This window comes from Mus pahari, chromosome 9, assembly GCF_900095145.1.
Source record: "Mus pahari chromosome 9, PAHARI_EIJ_v1.1, whole genome shotgun sequence".
NCBI lineage: Eukaryota > Metazoa > Chordata > Mammalia > Rodentia > Muridae > Mus > Mus pahari.
The window spans coordinates 61,226,768-61,250,654 of NC_034598.1; the positions used below are offsets into that span (position 1 = coordinate 61,226,768).

Below are 23,887 nucleotides of genomic sequence, written 5' to 3' on the forward strand. Positions count from 1 at the left end.
TATGTAGGTGCCAGAGGCAGCTTGACAGGGCTTAGGTCCTCTGGTTCGCCTTACAAGTCTTTACTAAGATGGGTTTGGGCCTTGAATGAAAGCAAATCTTTATATAATGTTCAGCAAGGCTGTTGAGTTTGCTGCAACTTGAGGCTTGCTCATAATTATAAAATTGTAAGTTGTGGTTCTTAATTAAATGGTTTATCTTTAAATAGTATCTTAAAATCACCAGCATCTATTAATCAAATAAAAAAGTAGAAACTGCCAAGTGGGACAAATGAGTCATGAATCAGTTTTGAGACAGTTTGTAAGAAAAGCTAATTTTAGAGTGTGATAGTGGAATAATTATATATTCTAGCTCTTCTTAATAATATATGATTTGATTTGAGGGTTTCATAGAATTGATGCTGAATGGTTTTTACTATGTAATTGAAGATGTAATGGCAAAACTATTTTAATGACAAATACTTTCAATCAGTACAGTCTCTGAATGTGTTCTATAGAGGGGAAATGTGTGTGATGCTGCCTCATAAAGCCCCTTAACTTAAAACTGGACAAGTAAGGAAGGCTAGGAGGGGCAGCAAAGCTCCCGCCTGAGCAACAGTGTCTTAGCTTTTACTTATGCCTTGACTTCATTTACAGACATGTGAGAAGTACTCTTTATTTCTCTTCCTGTTCTAGATCGATTTGGGAGAGCGACCTGTTGTTCAAAGGCGGGACCCAGTGTCCCTGGAAGAATGGAACAAAAGCCTTGACTCTGAAGGAAGACTCTTGAACGTGGAGAGCATGAAGCAGAAGATATTCAGAGGGGTGGGTATTGCCTGTGGTGCTGATTGTATCAGAGCTGGGCTGATTTATTTCTTTTGCAGGAAGAGTTGACTCTCATTTCTTTGATGAAAGATTATAATAAAATTTCTGTATTAAGTGGAAGAGTGGGGTGCTTACAGTGCCCCTGAGTGCTGAGTTTGCAGATGTCCATACATCTAGAGAAGATAATTGTTCTTATTTTGTTGTGTGGGTTCCATGAGGAGCCTTATAAGAGTAGCATTGTCCTACCCAGTCAGGTTGACCTTCTTCCTCCTCAGCCTTCTGTCTATGTGCAGTTTGCTGTATGCTTGTTTTTGGCAGTTTGGCAACTACTAACATTGTCAGGGTCTAGACGCAAGAAACAAGATAGTATTCATTGAATTATTTGGGGATATAAAACTTAGGTATTAAGTTTCCCGTTTATTTATATTCAAGCTTTGTGAACTTAGAATATTGTTTTTTGTTTATTTTTTTTAACTAATGTGATTAATATGAATACTTTCTTTAGGGTCTTAGTCATTCATTAAGAAAGCAAGCATGGAAATTTCTCCTGGGATATTTTCCTTGGGATAGTACCAAAGAGGAAAGAACTCAATTACAAAAACAAAAAACGTAAGTAAATGATGCTTTTGTATTTTTACCAGAGAAACTCAAGTAACCCACCCATATAAATTTTTTATGGGAAAATTTGGAGTAGACCAGCAGGAAATGGGAGAACAATTAGATTTCATTGTTTCAATTTAAAAATTAGAAGCAATGTAATTATTTCAAGCCAGAAACACTTATTTAGAAGGATCTTGTTATAGCTATGTTGGTGACTATGTAAACATGGTAGAATGTCCAAGTTTCCTGTGCTAGCTTTGCATGAAGACAACTATTTAGATAGACATTAAAGTACACTACTCATTTCTATTGGTTTTATAATTTATGAAATTGTAGAATTGGGTTATACGCATATTTGCTGTTTATATTATCTGTAAGTTATTTTCATGTGCTCATACAATGGTCACATAAAAGAAAGCGTCTATTTCTTGTAGAGAAATATAGCTAACTTCCCAGGTATTTTTATGTCTTACCTTTGATTTTAAACTATTTTCAACCGTTACGTGCATATCAAAAGTCTTTGTCCTTTCTTTTTATATTAACAATTTTCTAGTAATAAACAGGAAAACAACTTTTAAAGTTGGTTTTAAAAGGTTATTTGAATTCTTGTTTATATTTATTCAAGAGCTTTAGTGGCTCAAATATTTAATAAGTAGAATAAATTTAGAAATCATTTGAAGAATTGAAGTGTATTAAAGTGTACCTAAAATGGTAGCAGCAGAAATTGATCCCATCTGTTTTCCTGTTTTCACATGTGTCTAACTAAACACTTCACTGTCATGTTTGTAAACTTACTGCCACCGTCATAGATACTCTGATATACTATGTATAGACAACTCAAGTAAGCAGTGTCACAGACACAAGGTTCAATGGTGTCCGCTGTCTCCTACAGTGATGAGTACTTCAGGATGAAACTGCAGTGGAAGTCTGTCAGTGAGGCCCAGGAGAAGAGAAACTCACGCCTGAGAGACTACAGAAGTCTGATCGGTAGGTTTCCATATGTGATAGCATTGATATTGGGGCTCAGAAGAAATCCGAATTGGGGACTGCAGGGAATATACATTTATGTGTAGTCTAGCAGGCCTGTCAGTTTAGCCTTTGCATATTTAAGTAATGATGTACTACTGTCATTCCAAAATGTGAATTAAGGAAAGATTATTTCCTTATTTTAAAAGACTTAGTTTTTATTCCCTGCGAAAGTGATGTTGTGCTTATTGCCAAAAAGAAACTGTAGATTGTGGGAACTAAAAGGGGGTAGGGGAAGGGGCGGGGTAGCCCATGTCCGTCCAGAGTTCCTCCTATGCTCTGGACAGGTGGATATGGGAGGGCTGCCAGTCACTTTCCACTCGGCCCCAGGTGAGTGTCTAAGCCACTGACCCCACTCGATGGGGGCGAGGGGGTGGACAAGGGGCAGCCCCCGAAGGGGTGAGGTCCCCCGGAGTGACACCATGTAGCCCTGAGGTTATGGGAGAGAGGGCTTAGGGAGAGAGGCTCCCACACAGGCGAGAGTCTGCGAAGTGGACCTTGAGTCCAGGAGACAGTCTATGGTTTTGGAGCTTTATTATAGAAAGGTAGGGAGAAAGGAGAGAAGGTAAAATGAGAGAGAGAGACCAGTCATGGCCTAGAGGAGAGAAAGGGGAAAGGGATAGAGAGAAGAAAGGCTAGAGAGTAAGAGGGAGAGAGAGGAAGAGAGAGGAGAAGACAGTAAGTGGGGGAGTAAGAGCAAGAGAGCAAGAGAGTGAGGAGGGGGTAAACAGTCCCTCTTATGGTCTTTACTGTTGCTAGGTAACTGGGGAGGAATCTAGCCTGAAGGTGAGAAGCTTGGGCCATTGCCTATGTGACTACTAACCATGCTTCTCCTGTGGGGGCTGTGGGGGTGGTAACTTCGATGGGATCCAGGGTCTAGGAGACAAGAGAGAACTCCTTCTGTCCCATGTAGGTGAATTATCACCACTGGGTCCTCAGACCTCAGCTCAATTGGAGACCAGACTGTCTGTGTATAGCCCAGTGCCCAACAGTAGATGACCAAAAAGAAAATAAAGATTTGTTTTTTTTGCTACCTGGAGATAATTATGGTTAGCTTTAATGTACATATTTGCTGCCACCCCAAGGTCTCTGTAGTTTGGCTATCCTGAGCTTGTTATGTAGACCGGCTGGTTTTGAACACTGAGAGTCTCCTGCTTCTGCCTCCTGAGTTCTGATGTGCACCACCATGCCGAGCTCTGTTTACTTTAGTTAAGGGATTTTAAGTGGGAAGTTTTCCAATTTGAAAATAGAATATTTATCTGGGAATAATTAAAAAAAGAGATGTTTGGCACAGTTTTAGCACTAATATTATTAAACTTAGTTCTGGGATACCTGTGGAAAAAATCAAATCTAAATTATTGAAGGCTGCTATACACACCCGCCTGACCTGTCTCAGCTCACAGTTGTTTTACACATGAGAAAACAGAAGCATTAATAAGAATGGCTTGTCCATTGTCACATGGTTGATGAGCATGGAATCCAGGTTTAGTACTCCTGAACTGTCTTTTCATGTCTTGTTTTATATGAATTTGTATAACATTAGAACTTGGTTTCAAATTTTTATATTGAATTTATATATGTATGTTTATAGGCTCATAAATACAGAAAGTTTGTCATTACTGTAGCCACTACCACCTACCTGTGGAAGAAAGAACTCTAATTTAAGCCGAGTATGCTGGTATATATATGTAATTCCAGAACTTGGAAAATGGAGGCAGGCAAAGTGATTTGAATTTAGTCTCATAGTGTACACACACACACACACACACACACACACACACAATACATAATATGTAATTCTGGCCAGCCAGAGCTACATAGCAAAACTCTCATCTTAAAGGGCCCTCTACGTTATGCATAGAAAGGTCAGTCTAATAACGAGTCAGGCCTTTTGTGATACAGAGACAACTGCTGCCATCTGTTGGCCAGAGTACCCCCCCCCCCCCAGCTAAATTCCTTATCTGCTTAAGGCAAAACGCTTGGGGGTTCTTTGTCGTGAGTTGTTGAACAATTCCATCTGAAGGCACCTACTGTTTCCAGTGTCAGTACAATAAATGGTGATGGTCTGTGTTCCCTTCTCCTCTTGTTTGGACATAAAATGCCCAGCCTAGAAAGGATTCTTTTAATGCATGCCGGATTATCTTCCCATTGCACTTGAAGCTACAGTAGCTCTCATTTTTGTCTTTCATCCCTGAATATCCTTGAACTCTTGATCCTTGTCTTTACCTCCCACTTAGCTTAAATCTCTGTATGATTTGAATTGAGACGTGTTTTTCTTCATTTTGCTCATTTTTAGTGGAAAATAAAGGTTACTGATTTGTTTAATCTGTCTAGATATTCTAGTGGCTTTTAAAGCACTCATGCACGCACGTGTGGTCCACTGGGGCTTACTAGTCAGCTGCTCTTGCCATTTAGTGAGGCCTGGGTTAGTGAAAAACACTGCTTCCAAAAAGGGCAGGGTGGAGCAGTGGAAAAAGCCTTTGGGGTCACACACGGATGCGCATGCCCCATGTATACCTGTAGACATGTATTCATGCATGCACACCTCTGCACAGGAGGTTGAAGGTTTTGTGGATCATAAGAAGATGGATTTAAGTGTAATAGAAAAACCATCGGAGCATTGTAAGAGTGTATTATTTAGATTTGTTTTTTGCTGCTGTGTGAAAATGCGTCATATCAATAAGAAAGCTGCTATCTGAGCTATAAGCAGGATTAAAGAAGCTTGGTTAGTAGGAGGTAGAAGCCTAAGTAAGAGATGGTGGCAGTGCAGAGTTAGAACACCCATGTTGTTGATAGAATTGATGTATTGACTATTGAGTGAAATAGGATGAGAAACCAGGTGCATAAGCTGACAGTTACTCAAACGAGAAGGGTTTGAGCTGGACTGTGGCTTGAGCTGAGTGATGGTTTATCTGCGCACGTTGGTGGCTGCTCGCAGAATAGCTCTAGAGGGCCAACAGCAGTGAGAACGTCCATTTGAGACAGCGGCTAGTCCAGATGAGAGGCGATTGCTTCTTGGCGTGGGAGACTGAAGCCGGCACACTCACGGAGACTGAAGCAGCTGTGGTATTTATCCTGCAACTCCACGGTGCGGGGGTTTCAGGGCAGAGGAGACAGCACAGTCTAGACTTATTTTTCAGGGTCCTGAAGGTTTAGAGAAGAGCCCAGGACACCACCGCTAGAGTGGGGGGATGCGGTGAATTGCTTTCTAGTTGGAAGATTTAGTGTTGAGTGTCAGTCAGGGAAGGAAGGATGAATGTCATTTTTAGTGTGAGCAACTGGAAAAATGGAGTTGTGTGCTTTCAATAAAGGAGAGAGAAGCCTGAAAGGGGAGACAATTTTTAAGGAGCTATTTGGAATTCAGTTTTCGATAATAATTTTGAGGTATATATTGGGCATTCACTAACTAATATGTTAGTATGAGGGACCTCAAGTTGTAGGTGAGGTAATAGCTGGAGATAAGTTTAGGGTCACCAACACACTGGTTCAGAGACTGGGAAACAGTGATTTAGGAAACGAACATTTGTCAACTAGGCAGGGTGGTGGGAAGGGGTCCCAGGAATGAGATACTTAAGGTACTTCCATTTACAAGTGAGGCCATTATGGAGAAAGCAGGAAAAGAAACAGGCAAGGGAGGAGAAAGGATAGTGTGAGGCCATGGTTTCCTAGGACTAATGAACACGGCTCAGGGGGGCTGATGTGTCAAGAATGAAGCAAGAGCTTTTTGTGTGGACAATCAGAGTTTGATGTTGAGGAGTGCATGGTGGCTTGTTGGTTGACACGATCAGCTGAGCTCAGGAGGAACGGCAAAGAACCTGGACATGGCACATGCAGGTTTGGCAAATGTCTCTAAGCAGATGGAGAGAGGCTGGAGCAGCAGACAGGTGGGATCGGGAAGGTTTCTGTGATGAGAAGACAAGCAAGTGCATGGTGGAGCGCAGTAAGGAAAAACTGACCCAGGGCGCCCAAGAGCACCATGTGTGGAGACCAAAGGACGACTCTTTATGGAATCAGTCCTCCAGGAATTTTTATTTCATTAATTAAAGCTTGACAAAAAGTAAAATAAATAAGAAATCCTGTGCTTGTTAGATAAAGCTTTATATAAGAATCTATTTTTTTTGTTTTATTTTTTAAATATGTGATTTTCTTCTTTAGAGAAAGATGTCAACAGAACAGATCGAACAAACAAGTTTTATGAAGGCCAAGATAACCCAGGGCTGATTCTGCTTCACGACATTTTGATGACCTACTGCATGTATGACTTTGATTTAGGTGAGTTCCCTGCATCTTGCTTTAAATTAAGACTTGTGTGTGTGTGCGTGGCTTAGAATTTTAGGAGCTGACTTGGAAGTGGTAATTGCTTTAGTAGAAGCCTGTGGGGCTGTGACTCCACAGGAGGAGAGCCCTCCGTTGCCGCACCAGTCACGGGGCACTGTGGAGTTCTTTTAGTTTTTTGAGAGAATTACACTGATACCTTCAGGACATTACTGTATCAGCTGAAATAGTTCTAGGGATTTGACCATAGCTTGCTACACTTCTTTTGATGAAGCTACTTACTTATTGTAAGGCTGGTGTTTGGCCTTGCTGTGATAAGTAAATGTGTGTAAAACCTAAGGGATGCAGGCGAAGATGGTGCTGATTTCTTAATTTCCAGCTTTGGAAAGTTCTGAGAACCTGGGCAGTGCTTGAGAGGTGCTCTGTTGTTCAGTGGACAAAAACACAGGCTGAGGTTAGGTACATCTTACCTGAGTGCTCTGAACCAGGGGTCTTTCCCTTTGATAGCGTTTTGGATTTGAGTGCTTATCTAGAGATTGTAGCAGAGGAGTGGAACTGCTCAGATACCCTGGGCTGGAGAACCTTCCCTTCTGCATGGAGAAAGTCTTCTCCACTGTGCAGTGTGGTGAGGGAGGGAGCGCCAGCCTCCCAGCTGAGTCAGCCAGACCAGCCCAGCGTGAGGAACCAGACCACCCCAGCGTGAGGAACTGTATTAAAGGATTGCAGCGTTAGGAAGGCTGAGGGCCACAGCTCTGTACCTTCAGCACGCCGGTCCAGTGCCATTTTAACCTGTTAACATCGTAGAGAGCAAGACCATTCCTTGAGAGCAGGTGGCATGCATTCACTCTCTCCCGATGATAATTTTGAGATAGGAATCCACACGTGGCTTTGCATTCTGCCAGGAATATGGTTTGAGACATGCATCCCCTTGCTATCTTCATTTGCCCACATCAACATCAAACTTTCAAGTCAGGCACTTCAGGTATCTGAGACGTAGTTAAGGTTCTCATGAATAACTCTGGGTCTCTTAAAAACTAAAAGCTGTTTGGCAGCCAGTGGGGCGCATTCCTGTCCTTCACTTTACTGTAACCGAGGCAGGAGATTTAGTTACGTTGACTTGTCTTCTCAACTCACAGGCGAGTGACCGTAAGAGAGCTTCACTGAGTTCAGTCTTGTTACTGAGAAAGTAGGTAAAGTGGTGGAAAGCAGCCAGAGCCGTAAGGCTGGGTACGTGTTGCTGAGAGAGCACGGGGGCTGTGCTTGGGAAGCGTCTGAGCTGCTTCCCCTCTTTCCTTTTCTTTCTTTGTTCACAAAGATGACCCTGAATATAAATAATATGTTAAGTTCTGTTCAAAATTCTATGCAAGAAAGCATTACCATGTGCAGTGTTTTTAAAAATAATTTCTATCTCTAAGATTTTTTTTCAATTGTATTTTCCAGTAGTTAAGTTTTAGTTATCTGAAAAGTTGACCTGTGAGTAGACTGAAGGTTTCAGGGAAGGAAATGTATACCTCCCTGATGCGGAATGGTATTTCTCCCATGGTCACAGCAAAACAAATTAGCTATGAAAATAAGCTTAGGGAAATAGTTTAGAAACTAAGGGGCTGCTGATGAAGATGTGCAGTCAGCAGTAGTCCAGAATCCAAGTGCAAGTGGATACCATGTCTGCTCCACAACCCATAGCTTGAAGAGCATCATCTAGAAGGATGAAGTAGTTTGAAGACCACCACAACATAAAGAAGAACCTGACTGCTTGCCGCGGCTAAGACTGACAGGAGAAGTAGGGTAGTAATCATGTGGGAGCCAAAGGCCAAAGGGTTAAGTTAGCCTTTTAGAAAAGTTTATTTTTCATAACTTCACAGCAAAGCACTCCCCCTGGAACAGGCATAGTGTAAATCTTTGAGTAGCAGAGTTTGAGGTTTCCTGTCATAGACTGCTGTCTGATCCAGCAATCACACTCCTCACACTGGGTTCAGGTCAGGTAGATGTCCTTCAGACTTTAATTGGTTTTGTTAATATTGACCCTAATTTCTTTGTCAGTTGTTAAATTGGTAAAATTATGATAACAGTCTAATCTTAGTTATGTCTTTCATAAAACTCTGTTATTTACAAGCCATTTACATAAATCTGCAGACACGTTTATATTTAAATGTTTTCTTTAAATGTCTTTGCCTGTCACTGGCTCCTACATTATTTCCCCACAGGGTAGAAACAGACACACTGTGGGGACTGTGGGATGTCCTCAGGTTGTGGTGCATGACAGACACAGGCAGGTTAGCTCCACTTACTGTAAGGGATGTGCGGTGAGGTGACCACCTTTCTGTGTGTGCTGCATGTCTCATCTGGATTTTCTGACGAGACTTAGGCTTATTTCTCCTCCTGGCTAAAAAGGAACAGGAATGAGCCGTTTGTAACTTGTGTAGTGCTGTCCTTTCCTTTTAAAGGCGCTCTTTAAATGGTCTCCCTGCGAAAGGATTTTGCTGATTGAAACTTTACAAGTTACCCGTCAAGAAGTCTTTGTGTTAAGCTTATGTGTCTTGTACTATAAAGTTGTAGCTACTCTTGAGGTAGAGGCAGAAAGGTATGAAAATTGCAAGTTCAAAGCCTTCTAGGACTGCAAAGCAAGCTCAAGGTTGTCTACTTAGTGAGAGCATGTCTCAAAATCAAAATGGAAAGAAAGACTGGAGATACAATTCAGTGGTACAGTACTCACCTAACATGTGCTGACCCTTAATACCTCCACAAAACATCAGAATGTACAAAAGTCACCAAAATACAAGCGAACAGGTGTAGTGAACTCGTGTTCTTTTGTTGGTTAAAATTGTGGTGCCCGGGCCTGGAGAGGGATTTAGCAGTTAAGAACACTGGTGGCTTTTCCAGAGGACCCAGACAGCATCAGTCCTAGCACCTACATGGTGGCTCACAACCTTCTGTCACTCCAGTTCTAACAGATCAAATTCTAGCCCCTGGCCTCTGTTGATACTGGGAACACCAGTGAGTGGTATACAGATATACATGCAGACAAAATATGAAAAATATAAAATAATAAGTAAAATAGTCTGGTGTCTGAAAATCCCCTTATAAAACGAGAATATTGAGGGACTTACAGAAACTTCTATGTGAAAAGCAAAAATAGCACCTTGTTTTTTAAGGGAAAATTTGTGATTTTTAAAAAAGTTTTCTTTCTTTTTTTAACTTTTTATTGATTCTTTGTGAGTTTCACATCATGCACCCTAGTCTCACTCATTTCTTAGTCCTCTTGGATCTGCCGTGTGCCCTGTGACCTCTCCTCCAAAATAACACACACACACATACACACACACATACACCATAGAGAACATCTTGTCATGGAAGCTGCAGTGTGTGACAGTGTCTCACAGAATACCCTGCCTGTCCACATGGCTTTACTTGAAATGTTCATTGCAATAAGTCAGTGTTCAGGGCTCTGGCTTCTTTGACCCCATCAATCCAGGATCCTCACTGGAACTTCTCTCAGTTGTCTTGTTGTGGCCTGTATTGTGGAGATCCTGCAGCTTTGGATCAGCAGGACTGGCCCTTTCACAGGCCCCAACAGCTCACAGATGATGATGAGGTGTGGGCCAACTTTGGATCTGGTTCTGAGTGGCAGCTGAGTGGTCAGCCTGCCAGGCTTTCCCTTATCTGCATCACCAGGGAGAGTTCTCAGCACTCTTCTGCCTAGGCCACCCAGTACCACCACTGGCAGGAGGCAGGATCAGCTCTTCCACTCTCAGGCCCTTGGGGCAGGCTCACCTGTTACCATACTTTCAGAGCCAGCCACACTGTGCTGCCGGATTGAGGCACAGGGCCTGTTCTCCCAAGTGCAGCAGCTTTTGAGGGGCGGGCCAGCTCTCCTGGAGTATATGTGAACTACTTGTTCACATAATCAAGTACTGTAGGGTCGTAACTGAGAATTTACTATACCATCAAAGAAAAGGAAGTTTAAGAGACAGCTTTAGCTGCTAGGGTACTAATAAGATGAAATGTCGTTGCTAGCCTTGGTCAGTCAATATAAAGGGAAGAGGAAGAACACTGGGTGATTGCTGCTATTTAACGGTGCGGTTGTGGTGGTTTGTGTGAGTTAGCCAGTGTGGTGTATGCTGAAGCAGTGGGCATTTTCCAGTTCTGCTTTGCTAGTGTGTGTGTGGTACGCTGCCCCTGGTCACTCTGGCCTTGTGACTTTTCTTTCTGATTATTTCAGTAATTCTTTTACTTGAGGGTTTTCTTTGCCTGTCTGCCTAGTTCCTCTTCAGTGCCTGTTTGAATGTGTGCATTTCACTTTCTTCTGGGTTATTTCTTCATCTCTTCTTTCATATGATGCTTTTGCACATCTTTTTGAAAAAACTATTTTTCATTAAAATATTACGCCATTTCCCTTTCCCTCTGCTCACTCCTCTGTTCCCCCCTTACTCCCTCTAAAAGTCATGGCCTAGTTTTCTTTAATTATATGATTTTTGTGTGTGCATGTGTGTGTGTGTGTGTATAGATATTGAACGAGTGAATAGATAAGTACAACCTGGGTCCATTCAACGTTGCCTGCATGCGTGTGTTTAGGGCTGGCTGCATTGTGTTAAGGTAGACAATAGAGGAGGTAGTCCATGGAAAACTAACCCTCCATCTCAGTAGTCATTGGTTACCTGTTGTCTAGGGTGGGGTCCCGTGACACTGCCTCCTTTAGCATGTCAACTGGTGCTGTCGTGGCTGAGATCTTGTGTGATAGCCAGATTGTTGAGAAGTCATGAGTGCAGCTTCCCCGTTGCACCTAGAAGACAAAATCTTGGAGCAGACTCCCTGGTCCTCTGGCTTTTAGAACCTTTCTGTCCTCTTTTCAGTCATGTTCCTTGAGTTGAAGGGGTCGTGTTGTAGATGTACTGCTTGTGATGAGCACTTCAGGAGTCAGGTGTCCTCTGTATTTTCACCAAGTTGAGGACTTCTGTGACAGTCTCTGTCAGTGCCGAAGCGGCTTCTCTGAGGAGAGTGAGAGAGGCACCTGTCTGTGGCAGTGAGGATGCCGCCTGCCCTTGAAGGCTGTGTCTGCAGTAGAACACACTCTAGCAGCTAGATGCCTGGCTACTGTGGCGCTCAAACACCTGACCTTTCTCATATACTCACTAGATTAATATCTTTTTATTTTTCTTTTCTTCATGAATGTATCTGCCAGTTTTTAATTCATAGAAAAGGAATTTTCAGCTACATGATGGTGATATACGCAAAGGATTCATAAAATGGAGGTTTTCAGAGACTTTCCCCTTGTTTTTAGGATATGTACAAGGAATGAGCGACTTACTGTCCCCGCTTTTGTATGTGATGGAGAACGAAGTGGATGCCTTTTGGTGCTTTGCCTCTTACATGGACCAGCTGGTAAGCAGAGGGAGCCCTCCCTGCTCGGACTCGGGAGCGTTCAGTCGTGTCAGGGCCTGAGATTGATTGTACTATCTAGCCACTAGGGTGGAACTTGAAATGTTTCCTGCATGATCGTGTTTTAATTCTTTTTAGCAACTTTTTAAGAGACTGGAGAAATATTAAATATGAAAATGGATAATATCTGTTGGTAGTGTAGTAATTATTGGGATCAGCAAATGCTTCTGTCCTGTCAGAGAGCCATGCATGCCACCATAGAGAATGGGTGAATAGATGAATTCAGTTCTGTGAGCTTCATACAAGTGTCAGAGACAAAGCTTAGCACCAGCTAAGTAGTCTACTGACCTTCAGGCCAAGGGGGTTTTCTTTTTGTCTCTCTTTAGTGATGCTTTGGGCTTTCATTTACTTGTTTATTTAACATAACCAGTGCGGTGGTGGGCCAACATTCATCCTTAGATTGTGCTTGTAGTTAACAATAATCATGTATTTCAAATACTTACTAATATTGTGTGATAATTATTTTCTTTTAAAGCATCAGAATTTTGAAGAACAAATGCAAGGCATGAAGACACAGTTAATCCAGTTGAGCACCTTACTCAGGTTACTGGACAGTGGATTTTGTAGCTATTTAGGTAAGTTGGGTGATGGCAACTATACACGGCAGATGGTAGGGAAACGCCTGTAAGAGTGGAAAGGAACTGATTTTCAACTTAAAACTGTTTTATGTGTAAGAATGTTTGGCTTGCATGCATCTATGTGCACTACGTGTGCTTGTCTGATTCCCTGGAGCTGGGGTTATGGATTGTAATGAGCCACCTTGTAGGTGTTGGGAATTGAACCCAGGTCTTCTCTAAAAGCAACAAGTACTTATAACTGCTGAGCAGTCTCTCCGTGCCCCATAAAGCAACCTTTAAAGACAAAAATGCTCCACTGCTATTGCCTGAGTTCTTTTTTAAGAGTAGAAGTGTTAAGATTACTTTGTGTAATTTTGTCTTCATACAGTTATATATTTGTTTAGTTTTTTGTTTTTTTTTTAAAAAAGTTACCCAGTACATTTCAATTTCTTCCTTGATTGAATTGATAGAATATAGTCAGACATATAAGGTTTCTAGTAACACAGAAAGAATAGATAAATTTGAGTTTGAAGAAGGTTCCTTGATTCTGACATAGTAGTGTAAGAATAAATCATATTTTTTTCTTCTGTATAGAATCCCAGGACTCTGGATATCTATATTTTTGCTTCAGATGGCTTTTAATCAGATTTAAAAGGGAATTTAGTTTTCTAGATATACTTCGATTATGGGAGGTAAGTTCTTACGTTTACTATGGAAAGAAACAGTTTGTTCTGTGTAGTTGTGTGTTCTCATAGCTTCACAGAAATGTCTAAGGCTACTGAGCCTGAACATGTGTCTGGAGTCTTCTGTAACAACTGATGCTCTAGGTGCAACTCTTAGTGTTTTAGACTCTTCTTCGAGAACAGCACCGTGAGACTGGGGCTGGCTATCTCAGGAAAGTAGGGTTTTAAATCATTTGTTACCTGTACCTTTTATTCAGTAGATTTGACTTTATTTTTTTTATTTTTAAATGTATATTCTTTGAGAGTTTTTGTTATGATAAATTAATTTACTGTGGTCCTGAGTGCAGTTTCTCCTCTCTCCTGTTCTCCCAGGCCTCTGCTCCCCATCCATACCTCTTCCCCTGCTCAGAAGCGGGAGGCCTTCCTTAGATATCAACCAACTTTAGTGTACCAATTGCAGTAGATTAGGCGAGATTAGTATCAATTGCAGTAGATTGGGTGAGGCAACCCAGTTAGAGAAAGGGGTTTAAAGGGCAGGCAGTGTAGTCAGAGACAGCCCAGCTCCCCACGTTAGGAGTCCCACCTGAAGGCCCAGTTGCACAGTGTTACATATACACAGAGGGCCTACGTCAGTCCCAAGCAGGCTTCCTGGTTGGTGGTTCAGTCTCTGTGAGACCCCATGTGTCCAGGTTAGTTGATTCTGAGGGTTTTCTTATGTTGTCCTTGACCCCTCTGGCTCCTACAATCCTCCTTCCTCATATTCTGCAGGATTCCCCAAGCTGTGGGTCTCTGCATCTGTTTCCATCAAATGCTGGGTGAAGCCTGTTTGATGATGATTATGCTAGGCTCCTGTCTGCAAGAGTAGCAGAATAAGATTAGTAGTGTCAGGGGTGGGCTCCCTCTAATGGCATGGGTCTCAAGCCATTCCTGCAATTGATGCTTCCTATTTACCCCTGCACGTCTTGGAGGCAGGGCTAATTGTAGGTTTGAGATTTTATGCAGTATGTTTTAATTGTGTTCATCCCTTCCCCAATACTTCCCACGTCCAGTCCCCTTTCCCTACCCTCCCAGTTTAGACCCCGCCTCCCAGCTGCCTGCCTCCTTTTGTTTTTTGTTTTGTATTGTTTTTGTTTTGTTTTTTTTTAATTCTTCAAGATCAATTTCTGTTGCCCAAATATCCTTAGTTATGTGGTCTTTCTTCACACTCTTAGAGAAACCTGCCTCTCCTTTTTACAGCAGCTACCAATTACCAATAGCTCCACAGCTAGGGATAGAATTGTGTACTCTGCTCCCCTCTCCACTCTGGGATGTCGTCTGGCTTGGGTGTGCACAGGCTCTGTGTTGTCACAACCACTGTAGTTGATATGCGCTTCTTCTCTGCTGTGCCCGTGAGAATAGTTCTTTGTCGCCATCCACCACCTTTGGCTCTTACACTGTCTCCATCCCCTCTTCTATGATGATCTACCCTTTGGAAGGAGTGCAGTATATATGCCCCCGATAGGGCTGAGCATTCTGCTGTCTTGTCTCTTATTCTCTATGCCTTGGCCAGGTTTATATGTCTTTATGTTAATCACCATTTACTGCAAATAGAAACATCTCTGATGATGGTTGAGAGTCACGTTGATCTATGGATATTATACAATAAGTCTTTAGGGGTTGGTTTTATACTATGTCCGTTTAGTAGAAGAATAGTAGTATGGTCTCTTCTAGGGCCTATAACCCATAGTTTCTTGGCCTAATAATGTGCTAGGAATGGATTACCTAGATGTACCATATGATTTAGCTGTACCATTTTGGATGTGTTAGCCAGGATTCTGTATAGGAATAGAACTGATAGAATGAAAAAGGTGTGTGTGTGTGTGTGTGTGTGTGTGTGTGTGTGTGTGTGTTATTTGTTTATATAAAAAAGGGAATTTCTTAGAGTGGTTTATAGACTTAAGTAGTCAGTCCCACAAAGGCTAACTCCTGATGAAAAGGCCAAGAATCCAGTAGTTACTCATTCAGTTCATAAGGCTGGCTTTCTCAGTTCTGTGTTGGAATCCTTAAGTGTCTTCTGATATGATCTGCTTTTAGCAGTAGGCTAGATGAATTCATCTGCGAGAGTAAGGGCAAGCAAGCAAAAAGCAAATGATTTCTTTCTTGTGTGTGTCCTTCCGTGTCAGCTGCCACCAGAAAGTCTGACCCCAATTTACTGTGGGTCTTTTTATCTCAGATGGTCAGTCAGGGAAATCCCCCACAGGTATGTCTCGCAGCATGGGTTTTAGTTGATTCCAAATGTAGTCAAATTGACAATCAAGATTAGCCATCATAGGCATATACTCAAAGGACTCCATAGCCTACTTTAGAGCTACCTGCTAATTCATATTCATTGTTGCAAAATGAATGAAATATTCTAGCCTGCCCTTATAAAAACCACACAGTCCAGGTGTTGTATTTACAAGCTGTGAGACTAGATTGGGCAAAATTTGAGCTGTTGTAACTCATATCCCAGCCACATGTCCCTTGTTCCTAGCTGTTTCTCTTGACCATGTGCTCATGATCCGTCTCCTCTCTTGGATCCTCCCATCCCCCCACCCATCTCTACCTACAATCTCCAGTTAGGTAACTGAGAATCCACCTATCTGTCTACTGCCCAATCATAGGCTTTAGACTTTATTGACCAATTAACTTGGGGAGCAGTGTTATATAACATCACTTAATGTAAGTGAAGGATCTCTTTGTCAGGGGTGAAGGTCTAGGAGATCTTGGGGGCCCTGTATTTAGCATTTGAATACATAGCAGCATCAGACCAACCTCTTACACATTGTTGCTCTACTTATAATAGCCAGGAAATGGAATCAGCCTAGCTAACAATCAGCTGATAAATGAATAATAAAATTGTGGCATATTAACCCAATGGGATATATTATACAGCTGTTAAGAAAATGAAATTTGCGGGTAAGTGGGTGCAGCTGAAAAAAGTTACTCTGAGATAACCCAGCCCCAGAAAGACAAACTTCATGAGTGCTCACATTGATGGATGTTAGCTTTGAATCATTAGATATGTGTGTTTCATTTGGAATCCCCATAGAGGTCAGGAAGTTACTAAGAGGCTTTGGGGAGGCACTTTGAAGAGAGTGGAGATAGATAACATCCATTGATCTGAAAGGTTAAAAGGGAGTAAGGAAACAGGAAGGGTTAAATGGGTTGGGAGTAGAGAAGGGAGTATGGAGAGGGAGATAAGATTTAAAGACCTTTCAAAAACCACACGTGGGTGTGGTGTGCGCTTGTGTTTAAACACACACAAGCACATGCAGTTAAATCACTGCCCTGTGTCATAACTGGCTAACAGATAAGCCCAATGCCAGGATTAGGTTGCTGCTTTTGGAGTTGTTGGCCACTGAGGTCCTATAGGACACCCTCCACCCACTCCCAAATACCACAGTCAGTGCTCTTGCTTACCCTCCAGAACTTGACGGTAAAACTGTTGCCAGTGTCATCCCATTTTGAATCCTAGAACAAGATGAAGTCAAGCTGGTACTCACTTGGAAGCTTCATTCCTACGAATAGCTGTCATAGTGCTGGAAGGTATCATGCATGCCCCAGAAGGGAGTTCCCGTCAGGCATGCCCATCTGGGAACCCTGTCTAGCAAGACATGGCCTCTGTTGCAGTAGTGGTCCAGACATCATGTGCTACTTTCTGATTGAATTAAGACTTGGTTTTATGAAAGATTGTGCTATAGCTTGGGTTATAGGGTGAGGTATCACAAAAGAGATGGCGTGTGTTTTCCATTTCCAAAGTAACTGCACACTGGTGGTAATATATAAGTAATAATATAAATCAAGTATACCCCCAAATGTGCTAACTTTCCTTAATTTTCAAGAAGGGTATAGTTAGTTCTCTTTAGTTACTACCCCTGTTCTATTTCTCTAGAAAGGAGATTCATTATTCTGTTTTGTCTTGGGTGTGGATCTCTTTTTCATTTTGTACTCAGGATAACTTTCAAGGGAAAATAGAAAATTACTATTTTTATCACTATTCGTGAGTATATGTTAATAACAGATCCAGAATGCTTTTTAAAAAGTACAACAGTATAACGTCTTACTATTGTTATAGCTTTATACAAACTAAGAAATTATAGAATTTCTACCACATATATCAAGAACAACTTAGAGCGGAACTCCTTTTACAGTTGGGAATTGTCTCCTGGGTTACCATTGTTGCTGTGTGCTAGTTGAAGGATACTGCTTTGAGCCGCTTGTGTTCATACTTAAATGTGCATCAGATATGTACAGTTAGAACCTGACCTTTTTTGGTGGGGGCGGATTTCAAGACAGGGTTTCTCTGTGTCGCCCTGGCTGTCCTGGAACTCACTCTGTAGACCAGGCTGGCCTCGAACTCAGAAATCTGCCTGCCTCTGCCTCCGGAGACCTGGGATTAAAGGTGTGTGCCACCACGTCCAGCTGCTTGACCTTTTTTATTACAATTTTTTTTCATATAGTATACTTTCATCCGTGTTTTCCCCTCCCATAACTCCTCCCAGATCCTCCCCTTCCTCCTCCCCACCCGCTCATTCAGACTGTCTTAAAACACACAAACACCAAGAACAAAACCTAGAGTTATTTGTGGCAGGCACTCCTGATCATGAACTCTTTAAGATGAATCAGAAATACTGTGAACACTTAGCTGGACTAACTCCTGAAACTGTCTTTACCAAATAGCCTGAAACTTTGACGATAATTGTCTTGTAATTAAAATTTTCAAATTGCATTAACTTGAATTATTCCTTATAAAGGTAAAAAGCATTTCAGCTATGTTCTACTAGCGTTGATTGTATGTTTGTTTTTTTTTCTTCCAAGAAAAGATATCATTAAGTACATTAGTAGGGGAAACAGAGGTCTTGAGTTTGTTGGCATCAGCTCCTATTTAGGATAAAATATAGCAACTGCTCAAATGCCTATATAGTTGGGTATTCATTTTGTGTAGTCCCTCCAGGTGTTGTTGGAATCGGGTATTCTTCATCTTGAGTTTCCATGTGACACAAGGTTCTCACTACCTACAGTGGAGAAGGATCAATGACTGTGTTTGCTCCTATGTACTATAATTGGTGCTTTTCTAGTTTGTAGGATTTAGTTCCCTCTTAAATTTTTTAAGGACTGAATATTTGTGAGAAAGGTCAGAAAGTTCTGAAAAAGTATTAAAAATGGATCTAACCTTTACATTTTATGGTTGCCCTTAAGAGTGTGGCCATCAGTTAGGAATGCTGCATCATCAGTTGCTCTCTGGAAGTCTGTCAAATAGTAAACTTCATTTTGGTTCCTTTATAGTTAAAGGCAAGACTCCTTCACTTTTCATCTGTAGAAAACTGGACTATCTCAACTAGGCATGTTTACTGCTTCAGAATTAGCATGTATCCTTGAAGAACTAATTTAGAATTGATTTTGTTTACTGAATAACTTATATTTTTTTGTAGGTAATGTGGACTGAACTGCCCTGTAAGAATTTTCATCTTCTTCTGTGTTGTGCTATCCTGGAATCGGAAAAGCAGCAGATAATGGAAAAGCACTATGGCTTCAATGAAATCCTTAAGGTGGGTCTTCTCTCAGTGTGGATACTAGTGTTGTCTCTCTAGTGGGCCTCATACCAAACATTTCTTTGGAGTGTTGTTGAATCTCATGAGTAATTCCCCTTGCGTCCCTAACACCAGGTGCTGGACTAGCTTAGTCCAAGAGAATGACAGTTTGGTAAATACACATTGGTCAGTTATTATCGAGTGGCTGTTTAGGAAAGAAAGGAAGTTCATTCAACAAATGCTGTTTTATATAGTTTAGTTTTTAAAGAAAAACTAATTGTCTTTTGCTTATAACTTTGGGTTAGAAGACTAGATGACTGTTAGGTTTAATGTTTTGTGAGCTTATCAGCTGTTCTTTGTCTTCAGAACTGAGTATGATGAAAGATGTATTGGATTTTCTGTGGATTTGTAATATGTGGATATTTTTATATTATGGGTAATATCTGCAGTGCAGAATAATTGGTAATAAATTGTTGTAGAATATAATAGAGCTTTCTGTTTTGATTATCATTCTCTTTTGTTGATTTTTTTTTTTTTTTTTAGCACATCAATGAATTGTCCATGAAAATTGATGTGGAAGATATACTGTGTAAAGCAGAAGCAATCTCCCTACAGATGGCACAGTGCAAGGTATACAGCTTTGCAGATAATTGCGCTATTTTTCTCCCTCTTTTTAATCAGCTAAGAAAGATTTCCTTATAAGGAAAATGAATGGCAGTCAGCAAATTGAGGGCAAAAACAAAGCGTTTATTTATTTACTTTTGTGAGTTTACCTCACTTAATTGAAAACAGTTGACTAATTATGCTGGATTGGAAGCACTTAATTGGCAAAATGGCAAAAGTAATGAAAATATTTCTACAACTGGAGGCTGTAGATTTTAGGTGGTAATACATTTTCCAACTTAATGCAACAAGATCTCTTATTAAATATGCAGCACCCACCACCAAAAATAGGTGCTAATCAGAAACAAATGGATGGCAGTTTGTCTTACTGCATTCTTATCAACTCAGTTTTTGTTTCTAAAAAATAAGACAGATTTGATTTTTTTTTTAAATCTGAACTTAAACCAAGTTATAGTGTGCCTTTTTTTTCTTTATTTTTTCTAAGTTTTATTTTTAAGCTCAATCTTTTTTAAAAATTAAAGTTAAAAATTCAAGGGCAGGTAAGTGGTAAGTGTCTGCAGCTGCTCACCGTGTGTGTGTGTGTGTGTGTGTGTGTGTGTGTGTGTGTGTGTGTGTGNAAGTGTCTGCAGCTGCTCACCGTGTGTGTGTGTGTGTGTGTGTGTGTGTGTGTGTGTGTGTGTGTGTGCGTGCGCGCGCGCGCGCGCGCGCTGGAGAAGGCATCCTGAGGTATCTGTCACAAAAGCAGAGGAGAGGGGAGGGCAGGGACCTAAGGCTGCTGCTTTTTTGTCACCTGTCCTGCCCAGCATCTGGGGGGAGGGGGAAGACAGGAATGTTGCCCCTTTTTTTCCTAAGCCTCAGAAACACAGGCAGACCCAGGCAAACCCCACAGTTCATAGGGATGCAGCCTTTTCATTTTCAAAACATTTTTTGTTTCAGCTTTGTATCCCCATCCCTCATGGGTCCAAGTGCTTAGTCTAGGGATGGTCCTTGGCTAGCTATTCTGTTTCAGAGTGTGCCAGTGAGATTACTTTGAATCTTTAGGGAACTAGTGTTTCCCGAGGAGATTGTAACTGTAAGAAGGAGAGAGAAGGTAAATTGTAAATGTTAGAAAACTCAGTGGGGTGTGGTGGTGCATGCACCCTTGCAGTCTTACCAGAAGATCATGAGTTCAAAGCCAGCTTCAGCTGTGTGATGAATTGAGTCTAGCCTAGTGTTGTGATTATAAAAAGATAAAGAGATAGAAGAATATGTTCTATGGGGGAAGGGGGTACCTCTGCAGGCCCATGCCAAGGCATCCCTTCCCCCTGAGGGGTTAGCCATGCGACAATATAGAATAGAATAGAGTTTATTCAGGGCATGGGGAGGGGAGTTAAGAGGGTAGTAGAGGCAGAGAAAGGCAGACAAAAGGAGAATGTAGAGAAGTAGAGGCTGGCCATGACTACGTGGAGGGGGGAAGGGAATGGGGAGAGAGGGGGACCAAGGGGGCAAGAGGCAAGGAAGAGAAGCAGGAATAAGAGGATAAGAGAGAGGAGGGGGCAAGCAGCCCCTTTTATAGTGGGCCAGGCCTACCTGGCTGTTGCTGGGTAACCGTGGGGGTGGAGTCCAGACAGAATCCTAGTACCTGACCCACAGGAGCCTGTGCGTGTAAAGGCCAAAGCAAGCAAACAGCAACTAGCAGGTCCACGAAGGGCTGATGGCATAGAGTGATTGCACTTAGATAAGACCCAGAAACTGCTTTGGTTTGACCTTCATCCCATTGCTGTGACAAAACACCTACTGAAGGCAAATGAGGAAGAGGCCTGGCTTTTTATTTCACTGCACAGGTCACACTCCTCATGGAGGGACTGCAGAACAGGAATTTAAAAGCAGAAACCAGGAAAGGGTGTGGCTACCTGGCTCAATCACAAGCTCTTGCTTACTAGTATGTTTAAAAGATTGTGTGTCTGTGTCTGTTGCATGAGCCTGAGAGCAGATGTCCCTGTAGAGCTTGCGTTACAGGCAGTCATTGAGCTAACAGTCTCTCCAGCTCCCTACGTAGCTTGCTTCTGTGGCTTGGTCCAGCCCAGCCTAGGACAATTCAGGGAATGGTGTAGCCCACAGTGGGCCGAGTCTTCCTACATCAGTTATCAATCAAGATCATCCCCACAGACATGCCTACAGGCCCGTCTGATACTGGGCAGTCCCTTAATTGATAGTCTCTTCTCAGATGACTTCAGGCTCTGTCAAGTTGACATTTAAAGCTAACTAGGAAGATTCATGAGACAAAATAGATGGCTAAAATTTCATTTGGAGGAGAGGAAAATGATGTGAGAAGAGTATGTGGTACCTGGTGGCATTTCTTCTAGGCTCTGCCCAAAAAGTTACCTAGCAACAGCCATGTGGAAGCCTGGCTTGCTATAAAGGGACTGTTTGGACTCCCCCCCCCCCCCCTTTCTCTTGCTCTTTTCCTCCTCATGCTCTCTCACTTACTCTCTCCCTCACCTTCTCTGCCTCCCCACATGTTCCTGGCTGGCCTCCCCCTCACCCCCCTCTCTTCTCCTTTGCCTCTACTCCCTAATCAATTCCCCTTCTCATGCCCCCAAATAATCCTCAGTGGGGATGCCTCAGTGTGGTCTGCTAAGGCACCTCCTCCTGTTGCATCTTGCTGCCTCATTATAGAACATATCAGCACTTAACCCTGTTCAAATGAATAATGTTCAGACTCTGAAATCAAGCTGCTATTAAAAGGTTATTTTGTGGATATTCTTCCTCAGTTGTGATTTTATATTTGATTTTTCATACTCAGGAATTGCCACAAGCAGTTTGCGAGATCCTGGGACTTCAGGACAGTGAAATTACAACGCCAGATTCCGACACTGATGAAAATGTTGGCAGCCCTTGTCCTGTGTCTGCATTTCCAAGTAGCACCTTGCCCATCCTTGCTGCCAGTGAAGCCAAAGATGACAGTCCAGCACAGACATTAGCATCCCCGAATGCCTGCAGATTAACGCCTGCATGATCACTTGTCTTACAGTTTTTGAGATACTTTGTTGCAGTTCCTTTTTAAGTACATGAAAGATAGACATTCACGGTCTTGGTCTTGATCATGCTTTAAGTTTTATGGAGAGACAGTGTACTGATGTTCTTGCATTAAAGCTTTACAAAGTTTTAAACTAATTATTTTTGTAGTTACTTCTACCAAATAGCCTTTCCTTTTCAATAACATTCCTTAGTATTTTTATAGCTAAGCACATTTTATTTTGTTGCTGATGAACTGGTATTGGGTAAATACTTCAAGTGGAAGCTTTGGAAATTACGCACTTCGAAAAGCATTCACTGTTTACTCTTTAGAGGGCTTTGGACTTGATTACATTAAATGTTGAGCTTTTATAAAGCATTCTAAGCTGAGAAGTAGATTGTTACTCAGAGATGAAATTTAAAATACAAACAAATTTGGTTTTTCTATTGTTTACAACAATATTCAGCTTAACTATTTATGCTGGTTGAATGTGATTTAAATAAGACATTTTTACCAATGAAGTTAAACATGTGGATAAAGAACTATTTCAACCTTAGGAACTGGATTGGCAGTATGTTTTTTTTACAAAGAACTTTTCTTCACTTGTATATAGGCTATATATATGTACTATTTATGAGTATAAGAAAGCATAGTCCTATTTTCTTTAACTGAATAAACTTGACTATTGATTTATATAAGCTGATTCAACAAAATTAATACATGGCTTCAATATAAGATCTTTTTCAAAACTATTTTCTTAACTGAACATTTATTTAATGAGACTACATTGAACCCTGTCTATACCTGGTATAAATCACTGTAACCTCTTTACTAATAATGTTTATTATCTTTCCTAATACTGCACTAATTGGTTAATCAGATCGTTACATTTTTTAAAATATTCTTTGCAAAAAGCTTATGTCAGAAGTTTCCAGGCACTGTCATGAGTCTCAAAGGAATATTTTTTGTATATGAATGAAGCTGTTTTTACCATGCAGTGTTGCATGTTTTTAAGTTCTGTGGAATTACCATAACAAATTCCGTTTTAATTGTAATTTGTTAACTCTTGTACATATCATTAAAATAAAACCAAAGCTTCATTAGTGTTTTCAGTTACGTTACACTTAGAAACTGCTGCTTCTTCATCTGAGTGCACCTCAGCATGTCACAGCCACCACGGGCCAGTGAGTCGTGGGCGTGCCAACATGCACAACAACAACTCCTTCATACCTGAGCACACTGTTCATAAGTGTGCATGCTCATGGCGTGTCACCGAAGCAGCTGACCTGTGATGGTTGTGTACAGTGTTTTTTTTTTTTTTTTTTTTTCTTCCCC

General features: G+C 41.5%; 1 protein-coding gene across 2 annotated transcripts in view; it reads left to right on the forward strand.

Moving 5' to 3' along the window:
• Tbc1d15 (TBC1 domain family member 15) overlaps positions 1 to 23,649 on the forward strand; it is a 56,842-nt gene extending 33,193 nt beyond the window's left edge. For both annotated transcript variants that reach the window (XM_021205855.1, XM_021205854.2), the window contains 10 exons: positions 673 to 801; positions 1,307 to 1,410; positions 2,294 to 2,388; positions 6,583 to 6,699; positions 11,981 to 12,081; positions 12,614 to 12,713; positions 13,290 to 13,387; positions 18,832 to 18,948; positions 19,474 to 19,560; positions 22,340 to 23,649. In XM_021205855.1, coding sequence (XP_021061514.1) covers positions 673 to 801; positions 1,307 to 1,410; positions 2,294 to 2,388; positions 6,583 to 6,699; positions 11,981 to 12,081; positions 12,614 to 12,713; positions 13,290 to 13,387; positions 18,832 to 18,948; positions 19,474 to 19,560; positions 22,340 to 22,552 — 1,161 coding nt within the window. In that variant the 3' untranslated portion in view covers positions 22,553 to 23,649. The remainder of the gene's footprint in view (positions 1 to 672; positions 802 to 1,306; positions 1,411 to 2,293; positions 2,389 to 6,582; positions 6,700 to 11,980; positions 12,082 to 12,613; positions 12,714 to 13,289; positions 13,388 to 18,831; positions 18,949 to 19,473; positions 19,561 to 22,339) is intronic.
• The last annotated feature ends 238 nt before the right edge of the window (positions 23,650 to 23,887 follow it).